The 26,466-nt window shown below is 34.9% G+C and overlaps 2 protein-coding genes across 5 annotated transcripts; one reads left to right on the top strand and one right to left on the bottom strand.

The window, feature by feature from the left end:
• Window positions 1–1,199: 1,199 nt before the first annotated feature.
• On the bottom strand, window positions 1,200–3,821 carry LOC114737668 (acyl carrier protein 1, chloroplastic). Its single transcript, XM_028925625.1, has 4 exons — window positions 3,656–3,821; window positions 2,628–2,741; window positions 2,104–2,226; window positions 1,200–1,582 (listed from the first exon to the last, which is right to left on the bottom strand). Exons 1-4 carry the CDS (start codon window positions 3,719–3,721, stop codon window positions 1,454–1,456), a joined length of 432 nt encoding a protein of 143 aa, XP_028781458.1. The 5' UTR covers window positions 3,722–3,821; the 3' UTR covers window positions 1,200–1,453.
• A 10,015-nt stretch (window positions 3,822–13,836) lies between these two features.
• Window positions 13,837–22,179, top strand: LOC114737651 (uncharacterized). Of its 4 annotated transcripts, XM_028925597.1 has the most exons (13): window positions 13,837–14,234; window positions 14,416–14,518; window positions 14,623–14,670; window positions 15,007–15,093; window positions 16,637–16,683; window positions 17,526–17,583; window positions 17,880–17,996; window positions 18,936–19,029; window positions 19,645–19,739; window positions 20,386–20,478; window positions 20,650–20,858; window positions 21,440–21,647; window positions 21,937–22,179. In XM_028925597.1, exons 3-13 carry the CDS (start codon window positions 14,631–14,633, stop codon window positions 21,987–21,989), a joined length of 1,101 nt encoding a protein of 366 aa, XP_028781430.1. In that variant the 5' UTR covers window positions 13,837–14,234; window positions 14,416–14,518; window positions 14,623–14,630; the 3' UTR covers window positions 21,990–22,179. The 4 variants fall into 4 exon arrangements, with proteins under 4 accessions (XP_028781430.1, XP_028781429.1, XP_028781428.1 ...); XM_028925596.1 differs by lacking the exon at window positions 14,623–14,670 and having other exon boundaries at window positions 18,942–19,029; XM_028925595.1 differs by lacking the exon at window positions 14,623–14,670.
• The last annotated feature ends 4,287 nt before the right edge of the window (window positions 22,180–26,466 follow it).

Raw genomic sequence — 26,466 nt, 5'->3', positions numbered from 1 at the left:
AGGACCGGAGGAGTATTATTTATATAATTAAATCTCATACTATCTAAGAAAGGAATTTAAATAGAATGAAAGTCAATTTATTATCGAGTTCAATAGATATTCATGCTTTTTAAAACAAAGAAAAGCTACCTGTGTCCATTTAGGTCCACACGGGTTTGGACCAGTCTGTTTAGTGTAGGCTAGGGGGTGTTTAGTAAGATGAAAAAGTATTTTTCAAAAACACTTTCTCACAAAACGAGTAAGATTTCTCTATATATTTACCTTGTATACCGTAAAAGCACTTTTAAAACTTTAGTTTGACTTTCATCTTGGATAAATTGACTATAAAACCTTGTGGGTAAGTTGGCAAAAGAAAAATAAAAATAAAAGCCAAAGGAATCAAAATTTCAAGCAATGATCACGTGAAACGAAATAAACGGAGAGGTTAGTGTAAAAAAAAAAAAAAAAAGGCCGAGAGTTTGTTTTCTTCAACGAGAGCTCCTCACAGCTCACAAGATTTGATTTGTTTTGAACCACTTGGTTGGCATCCGGGGACAGCATGACGCCGCCGTCAATTTCAGAACTTAGAATACACCTCCCTCTAGTGATACTACCTCTAATGTTTAATATAAAATCTTAATAATTAATTTACAGATATTAAAAAATTTATTTAAATTAATTATTTATAATAAATGTTTTTTTTTAAAAATTACTTTCTTTAATCATGCATGTCGAAACTGAAAACTCTTTTAATAGTAAAATTAATATGGATATTTTAACTCAAAAAAATAATAAATTTAAGAAGCAAATACATTAAGATTTTATATTTAAAACTAAAATGAACCCTTTTTTTGTGGGAAAAAAAAGAGTCCTTTATATAACTCATATTTAGGGCCGACAGTAGTAGTTTATTTTTCTCAATTTTTTTTGTAAATTTTGATTTATTGGAGAAAAAGACCTGGCTCACATGGGCGATAGTTTTGTGATTTCTCATTTCAAACATTCAATTAAATGGGAGGTTTCTGACTTTCTACATATTGTGTGTGGAAAAAAACCCCTTTACTTGAAAGTAGTCGTATTTATATTTACAAACGGATTAACATTAACAATCTATTTGGAATGACACAACTTGTTCGAGTCCATGCAATAATTTGACGTACAACATTCTATTTTCTAACCCACCAATTCTGAGGCACTGTTTCAAGAACTATTTTCAAAAATTAAAAAATAAAAATCGGGGGTTGGGGAGGGGCAAATCTCGTAAATCACAATTACATAGTAAACTTTCCGCAAATGACATGAAAATTTAAAATCACAAAAGTCATTTAAGTTCTACAAATGAATAATACTGATCCAAGAGTCATAGAAGAGAGTGCTCATACTGAAATAAGAAGATAAAATCGGTAACTTCTGAATCCCTTCAGCCAATATGGCGAACCTGTTTAAAATAAACTTCAGACTACTCTATGATAGTTTAAGCAGCTTTAGATGCAATCAGCTCCTCAATCATGTCAGCTGCTTCTTGAACGGTGGTAATTTTCTGGGCACTTTCTTCTTCAACGCTGATACCAAACTCCTCTTCAAGTCCCATCACAATTTCAACCTGCAAAAATTTTGAAAAGCAAGTCAAAATGATTAACAGCGTAAACGATAAATGGTATTTTCTTGTACCAGAATCGGGCTAAACATGTTATGGAGACAAAATTGATAGACTCCAGACAAGGACAATCCAAGCGGCCAAAAAAAAAAAAACTGCTATTACAAGATGAAGAGTTTGATTCAGGATAAAGGAACTGCAAAGACATCGTCAAAAGATAGTCCCGTTACTTCTGTTTATCACTCAACAACCAACTTTTACTGGCCAGGACCAAAAGGGCCAGCAAGCAGCCCAGTTTTGTGAAGGGGTGAAGAAAACTCAGACAGAGGCCTTTTTGACCCACTCCATGTGAAGAATAGGGAGTTTGGATTTCTACTTGGAGTTTCGACTCAGCTACTCTCCTGAACTACAACAGGGCAACATATCCCCTCTTGTTCAGGGTAGAGCTGCTACAATCAATTTGTCTTTTGATAAAAATGTTCAAATATTTTATAGCATGAACAGAGCAAGGACAAATGTGCCATTACCGTGTCAAGAGAATCAGCTCCAAGGGCAGCAAATTTGGACTCTCCATTGACGGAGGAGCCATCGGGTAGTGCCAATTGTTTCTTGACTATCTCGCACACCTTGTCAACTGTCTCCGGTTTAGCCTGCGCTCAAAATTCAAAATTACATGCCGATCACATCACATGATTACTTATTACAAAAACTCAGGCTACAATAGTGCCAAACAAAAAATTTCAAGTTTCTGAGATTTGAGCATGAGGCTTTGCCGTGATGATGGTTCAGAATAAAATCGGCTTTTACAATGTATTTAGGCCTACATGATGATCCGACTTAAAATTATAGTGCAAGGACAACCTTTTCTTTTTTGGAAGTTACAAGGAACATTTATAGGGATTTCATACATCACAATCGACTGGAACATGGCTGTTAACTAAAAGTCGAGACGCAAAACTAAAAACTAAAGGAGAAATAACCCCATTCTTATAAGCAGAAAACTATAAGCCAAAGAAAAACAATACGAGAGTTTGTTTCTGAAAAAACTTACTGCACATTTAACTTGAAATCGAGATGACCTTGATTGCAATTGAATGGATGGAAAAGTTTTCCCTTTAACTGAAAGGGAAACTGAGTTTGGCTTAGAGATCCCAGCAAGAGAGGCCTGTTTTTGCATCCAAAAAGAAGAATTAAATGAGCATCGGAAGAAGCACATAGTTAGAAATAACCACAAACACGGGAAAAAATAAAAATAAGACTAATATCTTCTTCTAACGTCAGTGAGCACAAGGAAATCAATAATTAAACTGCTAATACACACCACTAAAATGTGACATAGAAACTAAGAAGCAGTTAACCAGTAAATCACCAACTGTGCTAAAAATGAGAAATGTCGTCTAAAATAAGTACATCCTTTCCATCAAAACAACGGCTAACTGACATAAATTTATAATGGACTCCGGATGGTACTTCGACAAAGCTACCATGCCATTGGTGACGACTCTGTTAAAGCTTCAAAGGAAATAACTCAGAGGAGACCTAGTAAAAGTTAAAAGCAGGCAAGATCTTCAGGCTTCCAATCAATTACTCAGTTCCCTTCAAGGTCTGATTTGGTTAGCATAATTACAGACCAAAGAGTTGGACAAATATGTCAGTCATATTTTTAAAGGAAAACGAGCAAGAAAACCTCACTTTTTATTTGCAGGTGCACAGTCATATTACATCGAAATATCAGACATCAACAAATCTCCAGCTCAATTTCACAATCGAAATATCAGACATCAACAAATCTCCAGCTCAATTTCACAAGAAATATAAAAGGAAAAAAAGTTTCCAAAACAGATAAGCAGGTTCAATAAACACTGTGTCTACTCTAATACATGATGCACTCATGAACCAGTGATGAATGTGTTTCAGGTGAATGCATAGGGTCCGAGCAGCTTTAAGACAGGACATAGACTAAAAGACCATGACCGCACATTTTACCAACACAATCACCAGCGAAATCTAGGTAAATCAACCGGAGAAGCAAAAAAACAGGAAGAAGAAGAAGAAGAAGAAAGGCTTGAATTGCAATACCGGTCTGTGCTTGAAACAGCTGGAAAGAGAGGTCGCGGAGATGGTGGTTCCAGTTATGGAGGCCATTTGTGGGAGAGATCTGGGGAAAGAGAAGTGAGAAAGGAAGGAAGATGAAGGCGGAGGCCACGAAGCGTGTGCGCGTCTGTGCGTGAGGTTTTAGAAATGAGGAAAAGGGTCTTTATATTTGCCGTCGTATCCGTCCTGGTTGGTTCAGCTTCGTAACTATCGAAGTTGATGGACGGTGTTTGGCTTCCCTTTTTAGCCCCTTCCCTACATGTGCGCGCGTCAATCCAGCAGGCTTTTAAAACATGAAAGATTTATAAATTGCTCCTCCCTATAATTTCTAGTATGAAAAATAAATAACTCATTTATAAAAATTTATTAAATTAGTCACTACTCTGTTTTTTATTATAAGATCTTTTTGACTAAATCACACAGTTTAAAAAATAATTAAAATTAGTTAAAATAATTAATATGTAGCAAATGTAATTTTTTTCCAAATATACTCCAATACATAAATAGGTAGATGTGATAGAGTAATAATGAGATAAATGAAAAAAGAGAATGTATTAAATACATTAAATTATGACACAAATAGGTAATAATGTATTAAATATTTAGACAAGCTCAAAAGGAATCTTATAAAAAGAGATAAAACTATTCAAAAAATTAAATCTTATAATAAGAAACGGAAGGAGTATTTATTAAAGCATTAATGCTGCATAAATAGTTTATAAAAATTATAAATTTATGAAACAAAATAAATTAAAATCTGATACTTAAAATTAAAATAAATTCTCTACTTATCACTTATTTGTTTTTATCTATAGAGTCGCTATGTGTAAATTAAATTTCTGAAACAAAAAAAAAAATTTCTTTGGCCTACTTTTTGGCCGGTCCTCACCACCTACAAAGTCGGAACTCTAAAGGTGCACTTTATTATGGTCTTTATTATAAGCACTTAATAATAATTTTAATAAAATTAATTATAATTAGTTATTTCAGTAATCAGTTAGAAAAGTTTGGTCAATTAATTAAAAAAAAACTTTATAGTTAGTGAGAAATATGTGAAGAAATTAATATCTTAAATAAAATAAGTTATATTATGAAATATTTCGAAACTTAACCACTGGGGTGGCTGCTAAATGTGTAAGTGGGATTGCTGGTAAAAAAAAAATAATAATAATAAATGTGAGAGTGGGATTGGAGGAGGATAGTCACACGTGTTAAACAATTTTTTGTCGAATGGAAAATTCTGAAGAGTCCATTGCCAACTACTCACATTTTAGGTCCAACAATGTAAACCTACTTCAAGAATGTCACCGTATTGCTGATTAGAATAGAAGATCTATAATTAATTGATTCAAAAAGATTAATAAAACTAAATAAATTATTTTAAAATATTTATATTTATCATTTTTTCTTCAAACTAATTTGCCTGACTTATATTCTGATATATAATATAATGCATATAAGTATTTTTAAAAAATTATGTAACATATGTTATAATTAAGTAATTTATTTAACTTTTTAGCCTAAATAAATTACTCCATTGGGTATTATATTAAAGACAATATAGTGTTTATATTTGATCTATAATACAACTTCTAGATTTCATGTTATATATTGGTATGCCCATATTAATATTAATATTACCATCCCCAAGTCTGGTATGTCAATATAGTGTTTTAAGGGTTTGATCCTTAAGAGTGCCATTTTGTTGTGACTTTAGTCGCAGTGCTGGAGGAGGCGTCACCATAGCATAGTGAAGCTAAAAAATTCTTACCTATTGGACCAAAAAAAAGGATTTGCTTGTCATGCTCCCGTACCCGTAAAGACAAGCCTTAGTAAAGCAAGCATTAGGTGCCTTATTATTGGATCGTGGGTGAGCCCAACCCCTTTCCTAAAATTTTGCTTTAGGAGTAATAGCAATATCATATGGATGAATATTTAATATAAAAGATAAAATCCAGAATAAATCATACTATTTCTAAGTTAGAAACCTTGTAATTCATAAATTTTGCTTTAAAGTACGGGATGCTACTTAGTTTTAACATATTTTTCCTTCAGCTGGCAAAAAAAATATATAATTTTCCTTATAAAATTCAGTTAACGGATCATTGTCTAATAATTATCCGCAATTAGTTTGATTTCTTGCAAAACAAAGAAATTTTTCTCAACTAAGCGATTATTGTTTCTATAAACGATTCAACACGAAAATCTCGAAGTAAAAACTATTTGAAATAATTTTCTTAGTATTTTGTTATCTCAAGACCAATAACTGGCTGGTTAAAGAGTTTGATCCTAACAATCTCACCTACTTTTATGTTGACAAAGCCATAACCAACTGTTTCAAATATCTAGGTTAACCACAGAAGAAAATGTTCAGAATAACTCGCTAGCAAAAAGAAGAAGAAAAAGGGTTCAGAATAACTCCTCTTTAATGCCAAATCCCCTTCTTTGAACATTTTTTTTAATATAATAAAAGTATACAAATGTGTTAACATCGAATTAAAACTTAAAAACTCATCCAAACATGATGAGTAATGTTGTCACTTAGGCAACTAGCTATTAAAATCTAGAATTTTATAGTCAGGATTTACTAATGTCTAATGAAATGAGTGCTTGGAATTCTCAAAAAAACACTTTTGCATTTTAAAAAACAAAACTCCTCCATAAAATTACATTCTATAGTATAAAATTACTTAAAATAAACTAACCTAGACGTTTCTCGAGTTATTTAGATAGTGTTTGTTAAGTAATTTGCAATTGGTTTTATTGGGTATTTCCAATCTAATTGTGGTTTTGTCAAATTTTGTATCCTGCAAAACGCACATCCCACTCCTATCTACACATCACATTCTATCTATTTTGCTCTTCTTTTTCTTAGCCTAGAAAAGAAGAGGAGTAACTAAAACAATCCAGAGAAAATAAATTAGATAAGCCAGCCAGTGTGGAAGCTGGAGGGGTGTACATTTTGACCATTGTTGAAAGCTTTGAAGAGTATGAATTTAGCAATTTGATAGAGAAGTAGCCAAGCCAGCTTTAGGGTCTGTTTGTGAGGACGCTTTGGTGGGTAATCATACGATGCAAATGACAAACCGTGCGATTGGTAAAATTTGATTGTTTGTATTGGCAATGGGGAGATCGTGCTTTTCCATCAAAAACCAGAACCAGTTATAAGTAAAAGCTTGCTGCTTGTGACTTTTCAATCGTGAAGAGAGAAAAAATTAGAATTAGTAAGTAGTGCTAAACAGTGGAGAGAGAAGTTAAAAAGGCGTTAAGTTTCGCTTTTAATGAATTTATTACTCATTCTATTTTTTATTATAAACTTCAAATAATTAGTTTATAAATAAAAAAAATTAGTTAAAATTAACTGAAAGTGATAAATAAATTATAAATATACTTTTGATTTCAAATACTCCTCCGGTCTTATAAGTCAGAATAAAAAAGGTTTTTCTTGATTTTATTTATAAGTCATCTCATTAAATTTTTAGTGTGAATATACTATTTTGTCTTTCATTTATTATAATGTAAATGATTATTTTTTAATAATAATCTACTTTTACAAACTGAGTTATTTACAAAAAATCAATTTAAACATAAATCACATTACCTATTCTAACTTTTATCTAATTTAACTTTTTTACAAGTCAAATTAAAAATAACTTACTTTTTCTACCGTCAATCCAAATAGACCTTTAGCTAGCATACGGGCAAGAGACAAATAAACCTTGCAGAGTTTTCTCATTACAACATCCAAATAAACATTGACCAGATATATTTAAACAACTGCAGCCATGTTTCTAAACATTGTATAATTCTACATTCCAAATGCTTTTCCTTCAATCTCCTCCAAAGCAACGTCATACTGCCTCTGATCTTAAAAATATAACACATTTTTTCTAAAACACTTAAACACCATAATAATTTTTCTTAATATCCTCTCCTTCTCCTACTTGATTATGGTTGAAGGAGTACCATTAGAGTAATTTAGAAAAAATTTATAAATATAAAAAATAGATCTTACATTAAGAACCAAAATTAACTCAATAATTTGATTCTGTATTAAAGATCATAGGAGTATTTAATGATATGTGATTATTAACTCTCGTTAGCTTATGGAAGATAGTGTTGCAATTCAGTGGGCCTTTCTATCCAGATTCCCAATATTCACATCCATTAACGAATCCAAATTACTAAATGAAGACTCATAAGAAATGCACAATCGAAGATGCTTTTATTTGAACAGGTGTATATCATAAAATTAGTATAAAGTTAGTACAGACACCTTAACCCTTTAAATTAATATCTAATGATTGGAGTTCTTAAGGTCTTTGGTACATAATAAAGCATTATAATACGCAGGCTAAAATATATTTTCAGCATATTAACTTTATACAAGGTTTTGATTTTGTCTATTGTCTTTAAAAAAATATATTTTTAGTTATCTAACCTTAAAATTACTAACAAAAAATAATGATATTGATATATGAAATGTTGATAAAACATTCTCAAATGTTGATATATATTGAGTTTAATTCTCAAAACAATTATGATTATTACAAATAAATTAAAATATATTACTTTTTAAAATTATGAAATTAAACCGATACGTTGTAAAAAGTTAAAGAACCAAATGTATATTTTCACTTGATACACATAGGACAAATCCCGTGAAAAGAAATTGAAAATTATTAAATTCTAAATCAAGATTGTTTTCTACACTCTAGTAGTTTTCTTATGTCCAACAACCCCTTCGAAGCTCTGGTGGGCCAGGAGGCGGACGAGGATCAGGATCAAATTGATGAGCCCATGTTGAACAACGATAACACGCAATCTGTATTAAACGCACTGGAGGATGGGGGAACAAATGGAAGCATACCAACTGAGATGGTGGATCTTGGATTAACCAATGTCAACGGCCCTAAAAGCCAACCCCACTTGAACGTGGTTTCCCATGAATAGCCTATTCTGGAATTGCAGAGGGTCTGGGGCGAAGTCATTCCCAGGCCTGGTTCGGGAACTTTGTCGAACGTATAAAATTGACTTGTTAGCACTCTTGGAGACTCGGTCAAGTGGAAATAAAGCGCGAAGCATAGCGAGGAAGCTTGGTTTCAACAATTCCCACATTGTTGATGCGAATGGACGTAGTGGTGGACTATGGGTACTCTGGAATGACACGAATTGGAACGTCAAGATTTTAGATTCTGATGATCAGCTCATACACCTTGTGATGGTTCAAGGAGCTACCAACTACTTTGTCACCTGCGTGTATGCAAGTACTAATGCGGGAAAACGACGAAGGTTGTGGGAAAAGTTATCCTGTCTAAAATCCACTGTTGACGGTACATGGTACATAGGGGGGGATTTCAATGCTACCTTATATAGTCACGAGAGGAGATCCGCTGCTCGCTCTCCTCAAGGTATTGATAAGGACTTCCTCAACTGGTTCGTTGGCATGGAGCTTACAGAGCTGAAGAGTGCGGGACCTTTCTTTACTTGGAGACGCGAGGGTTGTGCTAGTAAGTTGGATAGAATACTCACTAACTCAGCTTTCGTTGACCAATTTCCGTTTGCGTCAGCAAAAGTGCTCTATCACTTCAAGTCAGATCACCATCCTATTCTACTGCAAATGCATGAGAAATGCGACGTTGCCGTCACCCAACGACCTTTCCGCTTCCTCTCTTCCTGGGTAATGCATGATGACTTTGACAGGTTTGTAGCCACAACCTGGATCAAAGACAGGTCTTGGAAAGAAAATGTAGAGCAGTTCACGAGGCAAGTGAAAGTTTGGAGTTATGAGGTTTACGGACATGTGGGAAGACAGAAACGTAAGCTTATGCAGCGGCTTGATGGTATTAACCGAGTGCTTCAAGAGGATGGGCCCTTCTCGTCTCTGATGCAACTACAACAACAGCTTTGGGGTGAACTTGAGGACATAATTCTTCAGGAGGAACTCATTTGGGCACAAAAGGCAAAATGTGAATGGTTCTATCTAGGTGATAAAAACTCTCGATATTTCCACCTAAGAGCAAATGCACGAAGGAAAAGAAATAGCATAGAAGCTATCCAGAATGCTGAGGGAGAGTGGATCTATGATGACGGTACCATCAAGGATATGGCTACCCAATATTTTATCACACTATTTCAAGAGGAGACGCATCATCAAAACTCTCTCCCTTGTGAAGTATCTTTCCCTCCCATTGACCCACAAAATTTGCGCCGCTTGGGGGAAAATGTTTCAAAGGAGGAGGTGGAGAATGCCATCATGAATATGGGAGCTTTAAAGTCTCCAGGCCCAGACGGACTTAATGCTTTGTTTTACCAAAGCCAATGGCCGCATGTTAGTCACACGGTCACCGATTTTCTCACCAACATTTTCTCTTGTCCCCAAGCAGTGAAGGAAGTCAATCAGACGCTGATTGTTCTCATACCGAAGAAAGACCAACCGGAGCATTTGAGAGACTTTCGACCCATAAGTTTGTGTAATGTAATTTATAAGGCGGTCACAAAAATCCTTGCGAACCGACTCAAACACTGCCTACCAAGCATCATAGCTCCCAACCAGTGTAGCTTTGTTCCTGGTAGACTTAGCTCTGACAATATTTTAGTGGCGCAGGAAGTGGTCCACTCCATGAGAAACATGAAAGGCAGAAAAGGCTTCATGGCGATCAAAATTGATCTTGAAAAAGCATATGATAGAGTGCGATGGAGCTTCATCATTAAATGTCTCACGGACCTTAGTATTCCAGAAAAGTTTATACGGCTAGTAGAGGCATGCCTTACCACTCCATCTATGCAAATTCTCTGGAATGGCAGCAAGGCAGATTCGTTTACTCCAACTAGAGGGTTGAGGCAAGGGGACCCACTCTCACCCTACCTCTTCGTGATATGCATGGAAAGGTTGGCTCACCTAATCCAGGAACAAGTACAGAGAGGGTGTTGGAACCCGATTAGATTGAACAAAGATGGCCCCCCAATAACCCATCTATTCTTTGCAGATGATTTAATCATCTTTTCTGAAGCAACCCTCTCCCAAGTTTTGGTAATCAAGCAGTGTTTAGATGCTTTCTGTATAGCCTCTGGCCAGCGTGTGAACAACGCTAAGACAAGGGTCTTCTTTTCCCACAATGTGAACCACAATAGAAGAACACAATTGAGTAACGAACTGGGTTTTACTCTGGCTGCGGACTTGGGAAAATACCTTGGTGTGCCCCTACATCATGATCGAGTAACTAAAAATACTTATCAATACGTTATTGACAAGGTCCGCATGAGACTTAGTAGTTGGAAGATACACACACTCTCGTTGGCGGGAAGGAACACGTTGATCAAAAGTGTGGCCTCGGCAATACCGAACCATGTCATGCAAACGGCGTTACTGCCCACAAGCTGCTGTGATGATATAGACCGTTGCTCTCGAGACTTCCTTTGGGGCTCAACTACGGATAAAAGAAAAGCGCACCTCGTCTCTTGGGACCGGGTCTGCTTAGAGAAAGGGCACGGAGGCCTTGGTATTAGACACGCCAGTCTCCAAAACAGGGCATTCCTCATGAAGGTTGGTTGGGGTCTTATAACAAACCGAAATGCACTCTGGGTCAACGTGATGAGAGGCAAATACCGCTGTGGGAATGACACCCTTCCCACCATCGACATGAACAGAAAGGGCTCTAGGGCTTGGAGTGGAATTAAAGCTACGTGGGACTTGGTCGAACAGGGTGCAGAGATAGTGCAGAGGAATGGGGTGTCTCAGGTTCGGTGGAAACATGAAAAGAGTGGAGTGTTTTCAGTAAAATCAGCCTACCAACTAGTTGCGAAGGAGCAGAATCAACAGAGCCCTGAGTGGGCGAGAATTTGGAGACTACGGATTCCACAACGGTGCAAGACGACGTTGTGGCTAATCCTGCATGACAGACTATTCACGAATGAAGAGAAATTTCGACGAGGATTGCATCAGGATGGGACTTGCAAGTGGTGCTCTGGGAAGAAGGAGGACATCATACATATACTTCGGGACTGCGATCTAGCTAGTGCAACTTGGGAGGCCTTGGGTATCCCCAGAACAGAGAATAGCTTTTGGCAACAGGAGCTGAAAGAATGGATCCACTATAATCTGTACAGTCAACGAAAAGACCAGCAAGGCCGCTGGGATGCGAGATTTGGGATCCTTTGCTGGGTGCTCTGGAAAAAACGGAATGAAAGGGTACATCAGGATACCAACACAAGCGCCTCGGCATGCATCGCGGAAGTTAATGGGATCCTACGTTGCATGGGTAAGGCGGTGCAGATCCTTTCTCATAAAAGCAAGATCATTAAACAACCGAGCCCGGAACTAGACAGAACAGAACCCAGAGAACGTGACCGTTTTGTCGCTCTAGTTGACGGAGCATTCTCCTACGCTTCTCAACGTGTTGGTTGTGGGGGAATTATCAAAAGCCCTGATGGTAAGATCGTAGAGGCATTCATGCTTCGTCTGGCAGATGGGGACAGCCTCACTGCGGAGCTGTGGGGGTGTATCATGGGCCTTCGTCGTGCATGGGACGTGGGGATTCGAAAGCTATCTCTCTGTACGGACGCATTGGAAGTTTGCAAGCTAGTAGAATCCGATGATGGTGTAGTGCACAAGGATCATAGCCTTATTCGGGATTTACAAGACCTGATAAGAAGACATTGGGATATGCAGCTGATTCCAATTCAACGGGATGAGAACAACAAGGCCGACTTCTTTGCAAAGCGCTCTCTCTCTATGGGTATAGGCCTCCAAATTATTTCGGGAGATACGACGGCAAGACTTCTCCTGGAGAGTGGGATCACGTAAGCAGGATGCCACTCCCTGGTCTTTTTATTTAGTTTTATTTAGTTTACCAGCGTTGAGTTTTTCTCTTTCCTTTGTATCAAAAAAAAAAATAATAATAATACATTTTTTATAGGCATTTTTTATTTAAGATTTGAAATTTTTCAAATTGTCAGATTTTCTCATGCATACATGCATACATATGCACATGCAAGTATGCGATTCAAAATGGATGTGAAGCGCGACAATTTCTCCCAATTATTCTCGTGTAAAACTCTCCCTTCCTCTTGTCAGGTTCATTACTAATACATCCTGGTAGTTTTATAACCTATTAATATTTACTACATTCGGTCTTAATTATAAAAGTTGGTTGACTAATCAAATATGTTGGTTAGAACTATCATTATTAGAATAATTACCTTCGGAAAAAATACATAAATATAAGAAACAAAGTGGATTGGTGTCTTATATTTAGAACTAAAATAAAAGTCGAATGAGGTTTTATATTAAGGACTAGAAGTAGTATTATATATGTGTGTGTTTTAGTATTAACATCACGCTAAATTACATATAACCCCATCGAACTTTATGTTTTATACATGCATAAATTTATCCCATGATTCATTTTGTTCGTTACTTATCCATATAAGATTAAAGTTTATGTGGTTATCTGCATACAACTGAAAGCTTGAAGGTGTTGCCCTCACACAAAAATAAAGTTCAAGGGGATATCCACGCAAACTTAAAAATTCAAAGGGGTTTACTTATTAAACTTTAAATGTTAGGATGGGAGGTTTTTGTATAATTTATCCTCAATATTTTAATATTTAAATTATTAATTTCATTATGAAAAATAATACTCGCTTCATTACCATATATGAGTTACAATTTTTGGCTTACAAGAGGCTGACAACTTCATTCCATGATTTATATCTCATGGGTGGAGGGAGTATTTATTTGGAAAAAATAAAAAATGCCTCTTGAATGTTAAAATTTTAAATCAGTCTTATTTATTATAGTTAGGACCCATTCGGAATCATGATTATAAGTATCCACAATCATATTTTATGCTAGTCAAGACAAAAAAATTTTTATATTTTTTACCTTATATTTTATAGATCGTGATTGAAAAACTGTTCATAAGACATATCGAACAGACCCTTAATAACAATATATTATATTTGAAAAGGAAATTATAATATATTTTTATAGCAATTTCTTATTTGAAAATTTGAAATTTAAGAGGGATGTTTTTAAGATTTTTTTTTCAATTTATATTTTGGTGACTATTATAAAAAACTATTTTCAATACACTTCGTGCAATATTTTAGTTTTTGAACAAGGGAAGTAGTACAGCGTAGCCGATGACACAGTGTGGTGCAGAGTACGATAGAGCTAATAGCTATTGGTCAAGCTAAACGCTTCTATACGCGCGGCCAAGCTCGCTTCAGACATAGCCTCTCTCTTTTTGGCTTTGCCATCTCTCCCTCTTCTCCCCCACGGAGGAGAGAGAGAGAAACTTCCAAGAGTCCATATTTTACGTGCGAGCAAAAATAGCATACCCAAGCAAAAGATAAATTCTCTGCTTCTCTGTTTTCTAGGGTTTTCGCTCCCGCCATTGTCGTCCTTACTCGCTGCTCCTCCGGTCCTCCCCCCTGTTCTGCGCTGGCATTGCTCTGACTTCATCTGTATTTGGCTGTTTGATTTCAATTTTCGGATTTCTTTCCCTTTTAAGAGGATTCTGATTGGTCTATTGGTCAATCCATTTTCTTTCGGTTTAAGGTGAAGTACTACTTTCTTGCTGCGATTTTTTTTTTCTTTATTTTTTCAAATTTCCGATGCTTCATTCTTGCAAATATGTGGTCTGTATTTTGGACCTTCGTTGATTGGCTGGTATTTTTGATGGAATTGGTTGTTTGGGTTTAGGCCTATTTGAGACTGATGTGATTGTTGTAATGTGCAGATATACCATATCCTGCTCTCAATGGTATGCTCGCTTGGGAGTGGGAGAATGGCAGTCATTGCAAGGCTTCTGGCTGCTGGGAGGTTCTCCCCAACTAGGGCAGGTAGATTGAATCGAGCTTTAGAATTTATTTCTCTCTCCTTTTTAGGTGGGGAATTGACTTTATGCCCCTGAACTATTGCCAAATTACAACATTGGCGCCTGAAGTTTGAAAGATGCTCGTTTGCCCCAAGAAGTCAGGAACTATCATAAAAGGTGGAACAATCATTTATCTGTCAAAGATTGGGCCTTTGAAAATTAGTTTCCCCAGGATGTTTTGGAAATAAAACTACTAATATCACTTTGAGAAAGACTAGCTTCCCATAAAACAAATAGCATTAGAACTTAGTTCAGAGAATATAGTGTTACATTTTGAATCTAGGCTCCAGTTCAGGGATACGAAGTGTGCCTTCTCCTTTTTTGTGTGCTTATTGATTATGCTTAGCTTTTGCATGCTTTCATAATATGTACTTGGCAAGGTAAGAGAGTCACAGGGTTATCATTCTTTTTAATATCTGATCAACATTGTACTCCCTTGCAAACCTTTGGAAGAGGAGATTGGCCATCAGAAGTCAGCTGCTGAGTATGTTTTCAGAGACCTGCGAGATGCTGATGAAGCAAATTTGCTTGACGAAGAAGGTGTGGATACCTTCTTTATACTCATTGTCTTAGTTTTGACCGGATTTGATTACTGAGTGAAGGCAATTTCTGTCAATGCATTGCTCAGAAGTTTCTCCTTAACATTGGATAGATGAATATATGACCATTTTTTATTGGCAATACGCTTCTTCAATGCCCTATTGGTAGTTGTGGCTTCACCAGCTTGTTTTGTATATTTTATTATGCTATCCTGCTTCCATTTTTGCCTGTGGTTAAATTCTATATGAATAAGACTTAAGACAGGCATCACTTTACTATTATATTCTGTCTCCTTTTTGTTTGTTTGAATTTGTGTTCACAGCAGAAACTAACATGTGGCTTCTAAAATGTTGGATTATCCTGGGTGGTTAGTTGTGGACTTCCTACTTATTTGACTGAGTTTTATAACTCATAAGTATGGTAACTTCAGTGTTGAAAAATACTAATTCGCAATGTGAAATTAGAAGGCGCTGCTAAAGCCAGCATTCTTAAATTAACAGACGCAAATGTACTTTTTCCCCTTGGGTGAGTCATAGAAGTGCTGTTATTTTGGATGGGAAAGCAATTCTGTGGTGGACTTGTTTTAAGATGCAAAAATTTTGTGGTTGTCATCTCATACTTTCATATACCTATTGGAATCTTGGTTTACTCGATTGGTTATTTAATATCCCTATATTGCACAGCTACACAAAACCATTTACTATCCTTTCTTGTAGTCTAGCCAAATCAAGAAGCTTTGAAGATTGGTTATATATATTGTTTTTCTATATTTCACTTAACTTACAGGTTTTCACCTGAAACTTTCTCACTAAATTGATAAAGAACTCTCTCTGAAGAAAGTTCACACCAACGCTGGTACTTAGAGAAATACAAATGGTCCCAAAGCCCAAATTTTTACGCATCAGGCATACCTTAAAATTGCTTGTTTAATTTGTTTCATTCATATTTGTCAAATTGTAATGGAAATTTGAATTGAAAAGCATATCTATGAGATGCAGATCATAACATGCATTCAATCATAACATTATAAGATGTGGCATAATTATATCCTTATAATATGCATGAAACACTCATAATGGCAAATCTAACCAAAAGATTAGAAAAGTGCTTAAACATGGGTCATGGATTAGCTTATTAGTTGTAAATTTGTAATTAATTCTTGAAATCATCCCAAGTAATATACTGATTTGATTTTTTTCAAGTAATACACTGATTTTTTTCAATTAATTAGAAAAGTACTTGAAATCCCGTATTTTCAACACTTGAGAGGATTACAACAAGCCAAACCAACTCACTGTTTTCATGCACTTTGGAATTGTAAAATTGTTCAATTCTGTTGTATTGATTTGAATTGCTCACTTATGGTCAATTCAATCATCAATTCTTTTGCATTGTCACGTGAGAACTTGACAAGGAGGAACTAGTTATGTTCCTCAATCCCAACTCATTGATGGAAAATATGGGATGCTCATGTTTGCCTTTTGTTTCTCCTTTTTCATTTTTCAGCTTTTCATACCACTGTTTAGTGTTTTTTCTATTGCAGATATGCATGTGTATGGTTTGAGGCCTATGTCTGATCCTTTGCAGCTGGTAAGGGTTGCCTCTTGTTCGCTTTTTTTATCTAATCCATGGTAGCGGCATTAAAATTTTGTTACTGAGGTTGGAGTGCATTCATGATTACCTTATTGAGAAATACTCCTGAAACAACTGCAGCTTAATAAATTCTGGTTACTTTAATTTACATATATTCTGTCTAATGTTATGATTGCATCCATCTGTCTTTTTTGTAAACAATTAAACACTGAATGACCCTAGCCACCTTGTACTGTTGATATTTGGAGTACATGATATGATAATCAAATCTGCATTTGTGTGTGTGCACCACGTGGGAAATGGGGCAGAGTACTTACTGCATTCTTTAAGCTCTGTAAGTTGTCGCTATTGTTTAAGGTCTTTGCTTTTGCATATGTGGCACCAGTGCATTCTTTGATACCTTATTATTCAAACCTTTTTATTTTTTTGTGAAATGCTTAATTCCTTTCTTAAGTTATATGATGCTTAGCAAGGCCAAGGGTTATAGCTGCATTGATCTCTTTCTTGATTTATATTCATTGGGAGTTTCACTTGTATGCCACCTGAAGAGGACTCCTGTTTCTGATGTAGTTTCTGCTGGTTAACAGAAAAACAATTTTTGGTTTTGACCTCCGCCTCCTTACATATTGCCATACTCATCACAAAGACAGCGTTCTGCATAGTTCATTGGGAGAAATTTCTGCCTTTCATATCAACTTTTTCAGTCGTGCAATTGATTGATTGATATATGTAAATATGTGTATATGTTATTAACCAAAAAAAGAGTATGTGCTGACATTATTGCCTTGATAATAAAGTACTTTCACTTAATATAATTGACTATTTGGATAATTTTGTAGGTATGTTGTAATGCTTGCAAGAAGCCCGTTCAGGCCAGCCAATATACTGCTCATGCAGGTAGGACTGGACTTTATTTACCTTTGGTACTTTGCATGAGATCCGGAAATTAAAAATCTGTTAGCATTTGGCAATAATTTTCATTTTTTATCCATACAAATTCTGGGCATCTATTTCTGTTAGTCTCATATTTTGTATAGGCCTGCATATGGTGATGGCTGTTTTATAATCTGCGTATTTTTGGGTCCTTTTGCATGCGAAAAGGATATGAAGTCACTAATATTGGGTTTTTACCTTTTTTTCTTTTTGTTGGTTTTTTTGTTTTTTTGGGTCTCTCTTTGCCCCCAATTCTTCAGAACTTTGTAGGTCATTAAAGTATACAGAACAAACTATTTTGGAGATTGATGGCAGCATGGGTTATCGAAAGCCCCCAAGGAAAGAAAAGAAAAAGTTATCATCAACTTCTTGTGCTAGTATCCACATGATAATAATCAAATTAATTAATAAGTTGGAAATACTGTTTAGTGCTCAGTTCTTTTATCTTCCGAAAGTGAAAGTAAATCTATGATATATTTACCTTCGAAAATACTGTGTACTTATCATGCCTTCCAAAATTCATTTTCACTATACCTTAAAAATTTATTTCAGTGAAGCAGTCTTCTCTTGTTCTTGTCACATGCTAATCACAGTTAGTTGTAATATAAATTTTTGTACCTCCTAACCTGTCAAAGGACCAAGCTTCAGCAGCTGGGGAGCAGGGAAGGGCTGAGGCTGTGGATTCTATTGATACTTGTCTTTCCCAACCCCCCACCGAACCAAAAAAAAAAAAAACTTTGTGCCGGTGGTTCGCCTGGTTTGCTACATTTTCGTAGGATAAATCAACTTGTTTATCAGTTTCCCCCCCCCCCCCAAAAAAAAAAAAAGGCATCTGGACCAGATAAATAGGATTACTGCTATGCTCATAACTTCTATTTGATATAATTACTCTGATCCTTTCCTCCTCCAACAACCAAATAAATTTTAGCTATGCCTTTAACATGATTTTTGTAATGGAAAAATTAACTTTTTTTTTCCCCCTTTGATTCCTCTTGCTCCTGGAAAAATATATCACTGTGGGGGACTGCAGTTTTTATGTTTCAAAGTCGTTGATAGAATGGTAACTAAGATATATTTTTTTTCATAAATAGTGCAATGTAGGTAGTTGACATTGACATTTTTAGGGTGAGGTGGGTCACGTATATATGGTTTAAACTTAATTTTCTTGGCATGGTTGGGTATATATGTCTGGCAGATTTGTATTCAGGGAGCTAGTGTTGAGTTTCTGATAAGGATCTCAGTTATGCTACAAAATTTATATACTAGTTAATTTGAAAGCTTCATCTTTGTACTAGTTTCCTTAAATACTCATGTAGACGCAGCATCTATGATGGACGGTACAGGATTTAATCTTGGAAATAGAGATCACCCAGCTTCTGTAATGCAACCTCCTACAAAACGTCATAAATTGTATGCTTCCTTAGTTCTTGATGCATTTATAGTTTTTGGCGTCAGATCACTTTGACGTCATTATTGCCTTATGCCCGAGAAATGTGTTGCTTAATAGATTCTATTTTCTTTTCCAGTATCTTTTGGCCAAAAAAAAAAAAAACTGTAATCAATTGAAAACTTTTTCAAACACCTTGTTCCTGTTGATTAACTCCCACTTCTCTCCCTCCTCTCAAAAAGTAGTTCTTCATTGAGTAGAAAATCAGTTGCAGAGATAGCAAGGCTTTCGTAATCAACAATGAAATATCTTGGCATCAGACACAATAAAAGCTTGTCATTGAATCTTTATACTTCCCTTTTATGAAATCAGGACCAGCTGTGATGCGTGTTAGCCCAAACTGCTGGCGGGAAGGCACTGTATATGACTATAAGTTAAATTTTAGGACTCTATTCATTACTCATTATGCAGTTTTAAAGTTTCTTTTTTTCTTTTTTTTTTTTCTTTTTTTTTTTAATTTTACGTTAGGGGAGTTGGAACCCTGGATTACTACCTACGCCTTGCCCCATTCTTACCACGTGAGTTGCTATACCCTTTCTTAATTTGTAGAGTATCATGCTTCTTCTTTCCCCCTGCAGGATTGCTGGAGGACATTTACCTCTACCAGAAAGTCCTGCAACAGAATCTGGAGTGACTAGATCAGCAAGCTTCGCAAATAAAAATACTTGCAAAGGTGCATATATTTCTGTTGAAGCTGTTTGTTACCTCTGAAGTCAGAATTTATAAGGATGAGTGTTTTCTAGTGCATCCTGGTCTATGTTTTATCATTAAAAAGGGAGAGAATTGTAACTTTGGTCATTAAAAATATACCTAGGTTTAATTTATATTCATGCCTAATACCATTTCAAACTGGCTCGTATGACTGTTTTAATTTGCTTCAACTTTGTTGCTCTGTATATTGCATTTGCACTAGATGTGGAGCGTACTGGGGGGTATGGAGGGGTCAACTAGAAGGTAAAAATATGAAGAGGGACCAAAATGAGAAAGTACCCTTTCTCTGGCACTTGTGTCATATTTTTTTATTTGGCTCAGGCAAACAGGCTTCATTTGTTCTCTGTCTCAAGAAAATCACTCCAATGCTGTTTGTTTAATGGAAAAAGTAACTGGTGAAACCGATCTTCTTTTATCTGCACCTGTGCTCTTATTGACTTTCATTTGTAGTGTGCACAGTGCGCATTTAGCTATGATGTAATTTCAGGTCTAAAGCTCAGAAAAACTTCCTGGCCATTTTTACTGTATTGTATAATCATCTTTGCGAAAGTGGGGTGGGGGAAGCATAACCTAGTTTTTTTATTTATTATTTTTATTTTACTTTCCAGGCGGGGATGTGTTGGAAAGAACTGTCTCTGAACATGGAGCTCCTAACCATAAAAATCTTAGGCTTGTCCAAGAGCAGCACCTTACTAAGAGAGGTATTAACAATGGCATATATTTTCAATTAGTTCGTTAACCCTGTAATTCTTGTGGAAATGTTTTGTAACCCTTTCCAAACATTTCCTTATTCTTCAGTTCTTTGTTTCTGATGTGACTTGCCATCCTCTCCTCACCTGTTGTGTACAATGCATATGTTTTAATTGAATTAGATGTTGCCGCACCCCTTGCTACAAAGGTGTATTATTCGCAAAGGAACAATCGTCTGCGTGCAGCACTTCGTCATCTTTACTTTCAGGAATCAAGCAATGAATCATGTACAGATATTGCCAGTCCAAAGTCGTCAGATGAAATGATAGCATTCCAAGATTCGCGTCATGTGGACCCTTTGTTTGGACAAAAGAATAATGATAACATGGAGGTATTCAATTTTCCTTCCTATGATTTTACGTACTTCTATCACATATTGATTCCTTCAGCAAAAAAGATACGTGGCTTGTTGGAACGCTATTGCTGATGTATTCATGAAGCATAGACAATCTAACTTAAAATCAGTTAAAAGGCTGGTCCCCCCCCCCCCCCCAAATTTAAAAGAAAAAGGAAGGATTATGCTATCTCCAGTCCTAAATATGGGAAGTAGTCAGCGGTCCTCAATATAAGACTCCAATTTATTTTGTCTTATAAATTTATGATGTGTTCTCAAAAATATCCCTATTGATTTCAATGTATGTAATTGAATAACGGTAATTTAAGGATGTCAACATACATTTGTTACAAATAACTAATTTAACTAATTTCTTTAATCTCTCTAAATTAGTTATCTAGATCTTATATTAAGGACCATGGGTAGTATTTATATTGATATCTATTGTCTGGTTATGCTTTCCTGGCTGAAGAACCCCTCCCATCTAAGAAAAGCCTAAAGTTCCAGGCTTTACTATTGTACTTGATTTGGTAAATGAACGAGCTCTGACTTGCATCATTATTTCTTTCGGAAAACAGGGTCACTTACGAAATTTGAGCTCAGCACAAAGTCCGAATCATATTCTTGGAAAAAGTTCAGACATGAGCTTTGGTAAAGCTGAAAACCTACCGACTAGTAGCTTGTCAGATCAGTTAGTTGTTAATGTTTCAAGGCCTGCAGCCCCTCCTCTTGGTTTGACAAGAAGCAGCTTTCTTCAAAAGCCTTATTCTTTCGCAAACAACACAGGTAATCTGCTTGTGAATTGGATTTTGGTAACTTTTGAATGCCATTTCTAACATATGCTTACCATTAAAAGGGTGTCTATGAGTATAAAAATGTCAGTGGATTCACACTGTTAACCCTTGTGGTATGACTAGCATTAAAGACATGATGCATTGTTATCTTTGATTTTAAATGAGCAACTCATCTCTTATCCAGGATAACATGTTTGTATCTTTGTTATTTTTCAAGTTAGATTATTGTGATGACGGGGATAAGTTCAAGTTGTACACGAGTGATGTGTTTGCTTTTGTAGGAAATCCAATGGGAACAATTCAGCAACCAAAGGGGAGTGTTCCTGTTAAATAGTAATCTTGCAGGGATTTTTTTTCCTAGGTGAAATTATAGTTCAACTAATACTCGAGGTTAGGATTTAGCATCCCTTTTTTGAAGCTGATAAAGCAATTTTCTCAAATTGTTCATTCTATCAGTGTCATCTGCTTTGTAAATGAACTCTGATCTCTGCTATAAAGGAATGAAAATTCTAAGAATTATGTTACTCCCTTTTCTTGAATTTATGTTTTTGTTGCTTGCTTCCGTAAGCGAGGTGTCATTTCCCTTTGTCAATAAAGTAATTAAATAACAAGTGAGAAAAGAATGCAGCAGCAGGCTCGTTGCAGTACAGAATTGTATAAGCTATGGTCTCACAAGGGTTCTTGAAATGAGGAGATTAATTTTGGACTTGAAGCTTTCATTGGGCTGGGTGCTCTTAAATTCTGGAGAGAATAGTTTTGGGCCCAATTATTCAGTTGTTGAAAGCCGGTCTGTTATTCATACTGGTGATGCTGTATCTCCAAACAGTAATTTGAGAAAGCTTTCTGTCTCGATTCATAATCTGCTTGAATCTGATTTATCCTGAATCAAGGAACTGTTGAAGTTTTAGATCATAGAAACTTGTTTTGTGTCTCGGAGGATTCTGAAAATTGTATCCTAAATAAGCTGCGAAGAAAAAACAATTTACCGCACAAGTCACTTCACTTTGCCATGTCTGGACAGGACAAGAACCAGGTATGGATTGGTAATTCAAGTATTAGGTAATCACAATCAGAGAGAGTTATGAATGTTATCCTGTAATGCAACCAATATTTAGTCGTTGTCTTTCTTTTGAATATTGTCTGTGGTGCAACCACCATGTCCTTTAGTGAGCATGGCATTCAGATTAAGATTAAATGTTAGATATTTTGTTAAATATCTTGCATGATGTAAACACTGCATATGTATGAATGCCAAGGATATGGAATCCAAATCCAATGGGGGAATCAAAGTGGATATTTATTTCAAGGTTTGGGACCAGGTAAGTGGCTGGGGGTGCTCGTGTGATTGCTACAGATTTGTCTGGTACAGGGGATGTTTTATTATAGTAGACTAGTTGTCGACATCTTTCATATAATATTCGAAAGCAGTATCTTGGCTTGTGCCTGCTTAACGGCAAAAAAATCTGTGAAATATCTGGAATAAGGCAGCCCGCCGTGCTAGTTGTTTACACCGAGTGGAGCATCTGGATCAGTGTCTCGTTGGGAAAAGAACTGATCCATTTTTTACCATTCTGATAACGACAAGCCTGCCTAAGAGAATATTACGGACGCGTTTTTGCTTTACCTGTCGTCTCAAATCCTTGTGGCATGTACATAGTGGGGGCGCTCAATATTTAACTGCATGATATCTGGTACTAGTATTGCCTCCGGTCTTTGATATTACCTCCGGTTTTTAATACAACGTCTTATTTGATTTTTATTTTAATTCTAATTATAAAACCCCAATTTATTTTATCATTATATTTATGTATTTTTTCTCAATATAGTCCATTTAATAATAGTAATTTTAGACAAAAAATCTGATTAGTAAGGATATTTTAAAAAAAACAACACTTATTTATTACAAATAACTAATTTAATTTATTTTTTAATCTCTTTAAATTAGTCAACTAGCTCTTATAATTTGGATCAGAGGTGGTATAAGGTTTTGTTTGATGTTATTTTGGTTCTAAATATAAAATTTTGATCTACTTTGTCCTTCATATTTATGTATTTTTTTTCAAGTTAGTTTTTCTAATAGTGATAGTTCTAGTCAATACACTTAATTAGTAAATATATTTTAGAAAAAAATAACATCTATTTAATTACAAATAACTAAATTTATTTTTTTAATCTACTTGAATTAGTCAATTAATTCTTATATTTAGAATCGGAGGTAATATTAGATTATATCTTAGTGTGATTGGGCCTAACTGAAAGTAACTTTCTCAAGCGTTTTTTTGACATTTACTTAGACTTGAGTTTAAGACCATGGTCATGTATCATATTCTTTTTTCCATTCAGAGAGGCAGATACTAAGAGCTTGATGTTATAAGCAGGCGGGATTGATCTTATGACTTTTTATTTATGGACGAGTTTATATGTCATTAGGGTACAAAGTTGTTGTTGGCGTAACATATTCATATTCTGGTTGCTCATCATCACCCTCTACTTTCCTTTTTAATGATCTCTTTTCGGATCTATGGCCTCAACATCCCACTACTTGTTGCCTTCTTTTTTTTTTTTTTAAAATATATTTTTAAGAAAGATTTCTTCCTTTAATAAAGGGCTTTAGCTTAGGATGAAACTGAAATTACAATTATAATTACATATCTATCTAAAGCTCAGAAAAGTTCCAAATTATAATCCCCCGCTTTTGTCCTTCCACTATTGGATGGGGATTAGTGTTGGTTTTACGTTAAAATAGTATTTGTCCCTGTCGGGGTTTCTTTTCGTGGTGAGTTGTGACGTTTGATTTTCAGTCTGTTCGGTTTGGTGTCAAATTGGTCCTTTTAATAATTTACTTGTTAATAATTACTTTGCGTCCGTCAAATACATCTGATTAGATCAATGGGCACAAGTAGGAGATGGAATTGTACAAGTAAAATACTACTTAATTTAATCTTTATCTCTTCATTGCCACTTGAATCTCTCACATTTAATTCTATAATGAAAAAAGGTACAATTATTTGATGGGATCGTCACTTCCTCTTGAAGATAACCTTGTACTCAAGGTACCCCTCAATTATTGAATTTGGGTGGGTCATATTCCTAATCCCAGGCCTTTTTTTCTTCCTAAATAACTATTTATTTTATATTTTTAACGAGTTTTGAATTTAATATTTATGTTTTTGTTTTCTTTTGTTTTTTTCATTTCTAAACTTTATGTCATTCAAAATAGAGATTCTTATTGTTTTATAAGAAACTGAATCTAAGCTTAACAAGGTTGTTAACTCTGTCTGTGTGGGTTAACACTGTTAAGTAGATTAACGTAAACCGCTAACATGAACTGTTGTGGCTTAGATGTAATGATGAAAACCAAAATTCATTAAAATTTACAGGTATCTGGAGTTGGTTGAACTCTTATAAATAAGACTTTTTTTTATGAAAAAGATATATTTGATGATGGATTCCGAGTGTTATGTCGGTCTTTTATCTTACAAGCCAGAGTTAATTAATAATAAAGTTATGAAATTTATATAATGAAACTTTTTGGCGTAATGTCACTTACTGTTTGTAGGTATATTTAATAAATACTTAAAAAATTTCTCTAGGTGGAAGGCATTTATGTAATATCCCTCCAGTTTTAAATATAAGACTCATTTTTTGATCTAAATATAAAAAAATAGATCTTATATTTAATGTCGGAGTGAATAACTTTTTAAAAGGAAATAAAAGGGACAAAGGAATAAAGGTGATTCAACCAACGTGCGTTGTTGTTGCTGAAAGACCACTTTTTGTTAACACGGCCTTTTGTTGTTAAGGGGGGGGGGGGGGGGGGTTGCAGCTCTCCTTCATGATTAATACTCATCTGGTCTTAATATAATATACTTCAGTTTTTATATAACTCTGTGATTTTATTTTGGTCCTATAAGATCATTTTATATATATTATACATTTTTTTCTAGTCTAACAATGATAATTTAGTTAACACACTTGATAGTAAAGATATTTTGTACAACACTATTTAGGACAAATAACTATTAACTTACTTCCTTAATCTTCAAATAGTCAACTGACTCTTATAATTAGGACTGAAGGTAGTATACCTTGATCTTAATTGTAAGATCTAGTTGATTAATTTAAGTTAAGAAAGTAATTGAGTAGTTATTTGTTTTAAATAGGATCTTTCCAAAATATCCTTGCTAATCAAATGTATTGATGAGAACTACATTGTTCAAAAGACTTTAGAAAAAAAATATAAATATGAAAGACAAATAGATTAGGGTCTTATATTCAGGATCAAAATAAAAGTCAAACAAAATTTTATATTAAGGACCGGACGTAGTATATATTTAACTAATTTGATTAGATTAAAAAGTTAATTAATTTATTAATTATAAGAAATATGACTTTTTGTTATAAAACATATAATCATCTTTCTTAATATCCTTATCATTCTTCTACTTGATATCAATAAGGGTAATTTGAAAAAACTGAAAAATATAAATAAAAAAGTCTTAAATTTAGAACAAAATTAACTCAACAATTAGGTTTTATATTAAGGACTGGAAGAGTAATACCTTCAGTCCTAAATATAAGATCTATTTCATGGTGAAAATCAGAGATAATATTATATTTTAATTTCTATCTTCTTCCATCTTTTTTTTTTCGGCCGCTTACCTTCTTCCATCTTGAAAAACCAGTTTTCTCAAGTGTTTATTTATATACAATAAAACTTTGATAAAATCATGACATTTTTCAATCATCATCATTACATTAATATAATTCAGAACATGCAAAGACCATCATTACCACATTTTAATTGGCAA

The sequence above is a fragment of the Neltuma alba genome, unplaced genomic scaffold (assembly GCF_004799145.2).
Source record: "Neltuma alba isolate B1F8T4 unplaced genomic scaffold, ASM479914v2 tig00013478_pilon, whole genome shotgun sequence".
NCBI classification, from domain to species: domain Eukaryota; kingdom Viridiplantae; phylum Streptophyta; class Magnoliopsida; order Fabales; family Fabaceae; genus Neltuma; species Neltuma alba.
The sequence above is the reverse complement of the archived record's forward strand: the minus strand, read 5'-3'. Positions and strand labels throughout refer to the sequence as shown.

Coding starts and splice junctions, on each gene's coding strand:
- LOC114737651 (XM_028925595.1), top strand. CDS start 14,437: ATGGTATGCTCGCTTGGGAGTGGGAGAATGGCAGTCATTGCAAGGCTT. Junction 17,584..17,879: donor CCAATATACTGCTCATGCAG/GTAGGACTGGAC, acceptor CCAATTCTTCAG/AACTTTGTAGGTCATTAAAG. Junction 17,997..18,935: donor ATCATCAACTTCTTGTGCTA/GTATCCACATGA, acceptor ATACTCATGTAG/ACGCAGCATCTATGATGGAC.
- LOC114737668 (XM_028925625.1), bottom strand. CDS start 3,721: ATGGCCTCCATAACTGGAACCACCATCTCCGCGACCTCTCTTTCCAGC. Junction 2,742..3,655: donor GCTGTTTCAAGCACAGACCG/GTATTGCAATTC, acceptor ATGCAAAAACAG/GCCTCTCTTGCTGGGATCTC. Junction 1,583..2,103: donor GAGCTGATTCTCTTGACACG/GTAATGGCACAT, acceptor AAATTTTTGCAG/GTTGAAATTGTGATGGGACT.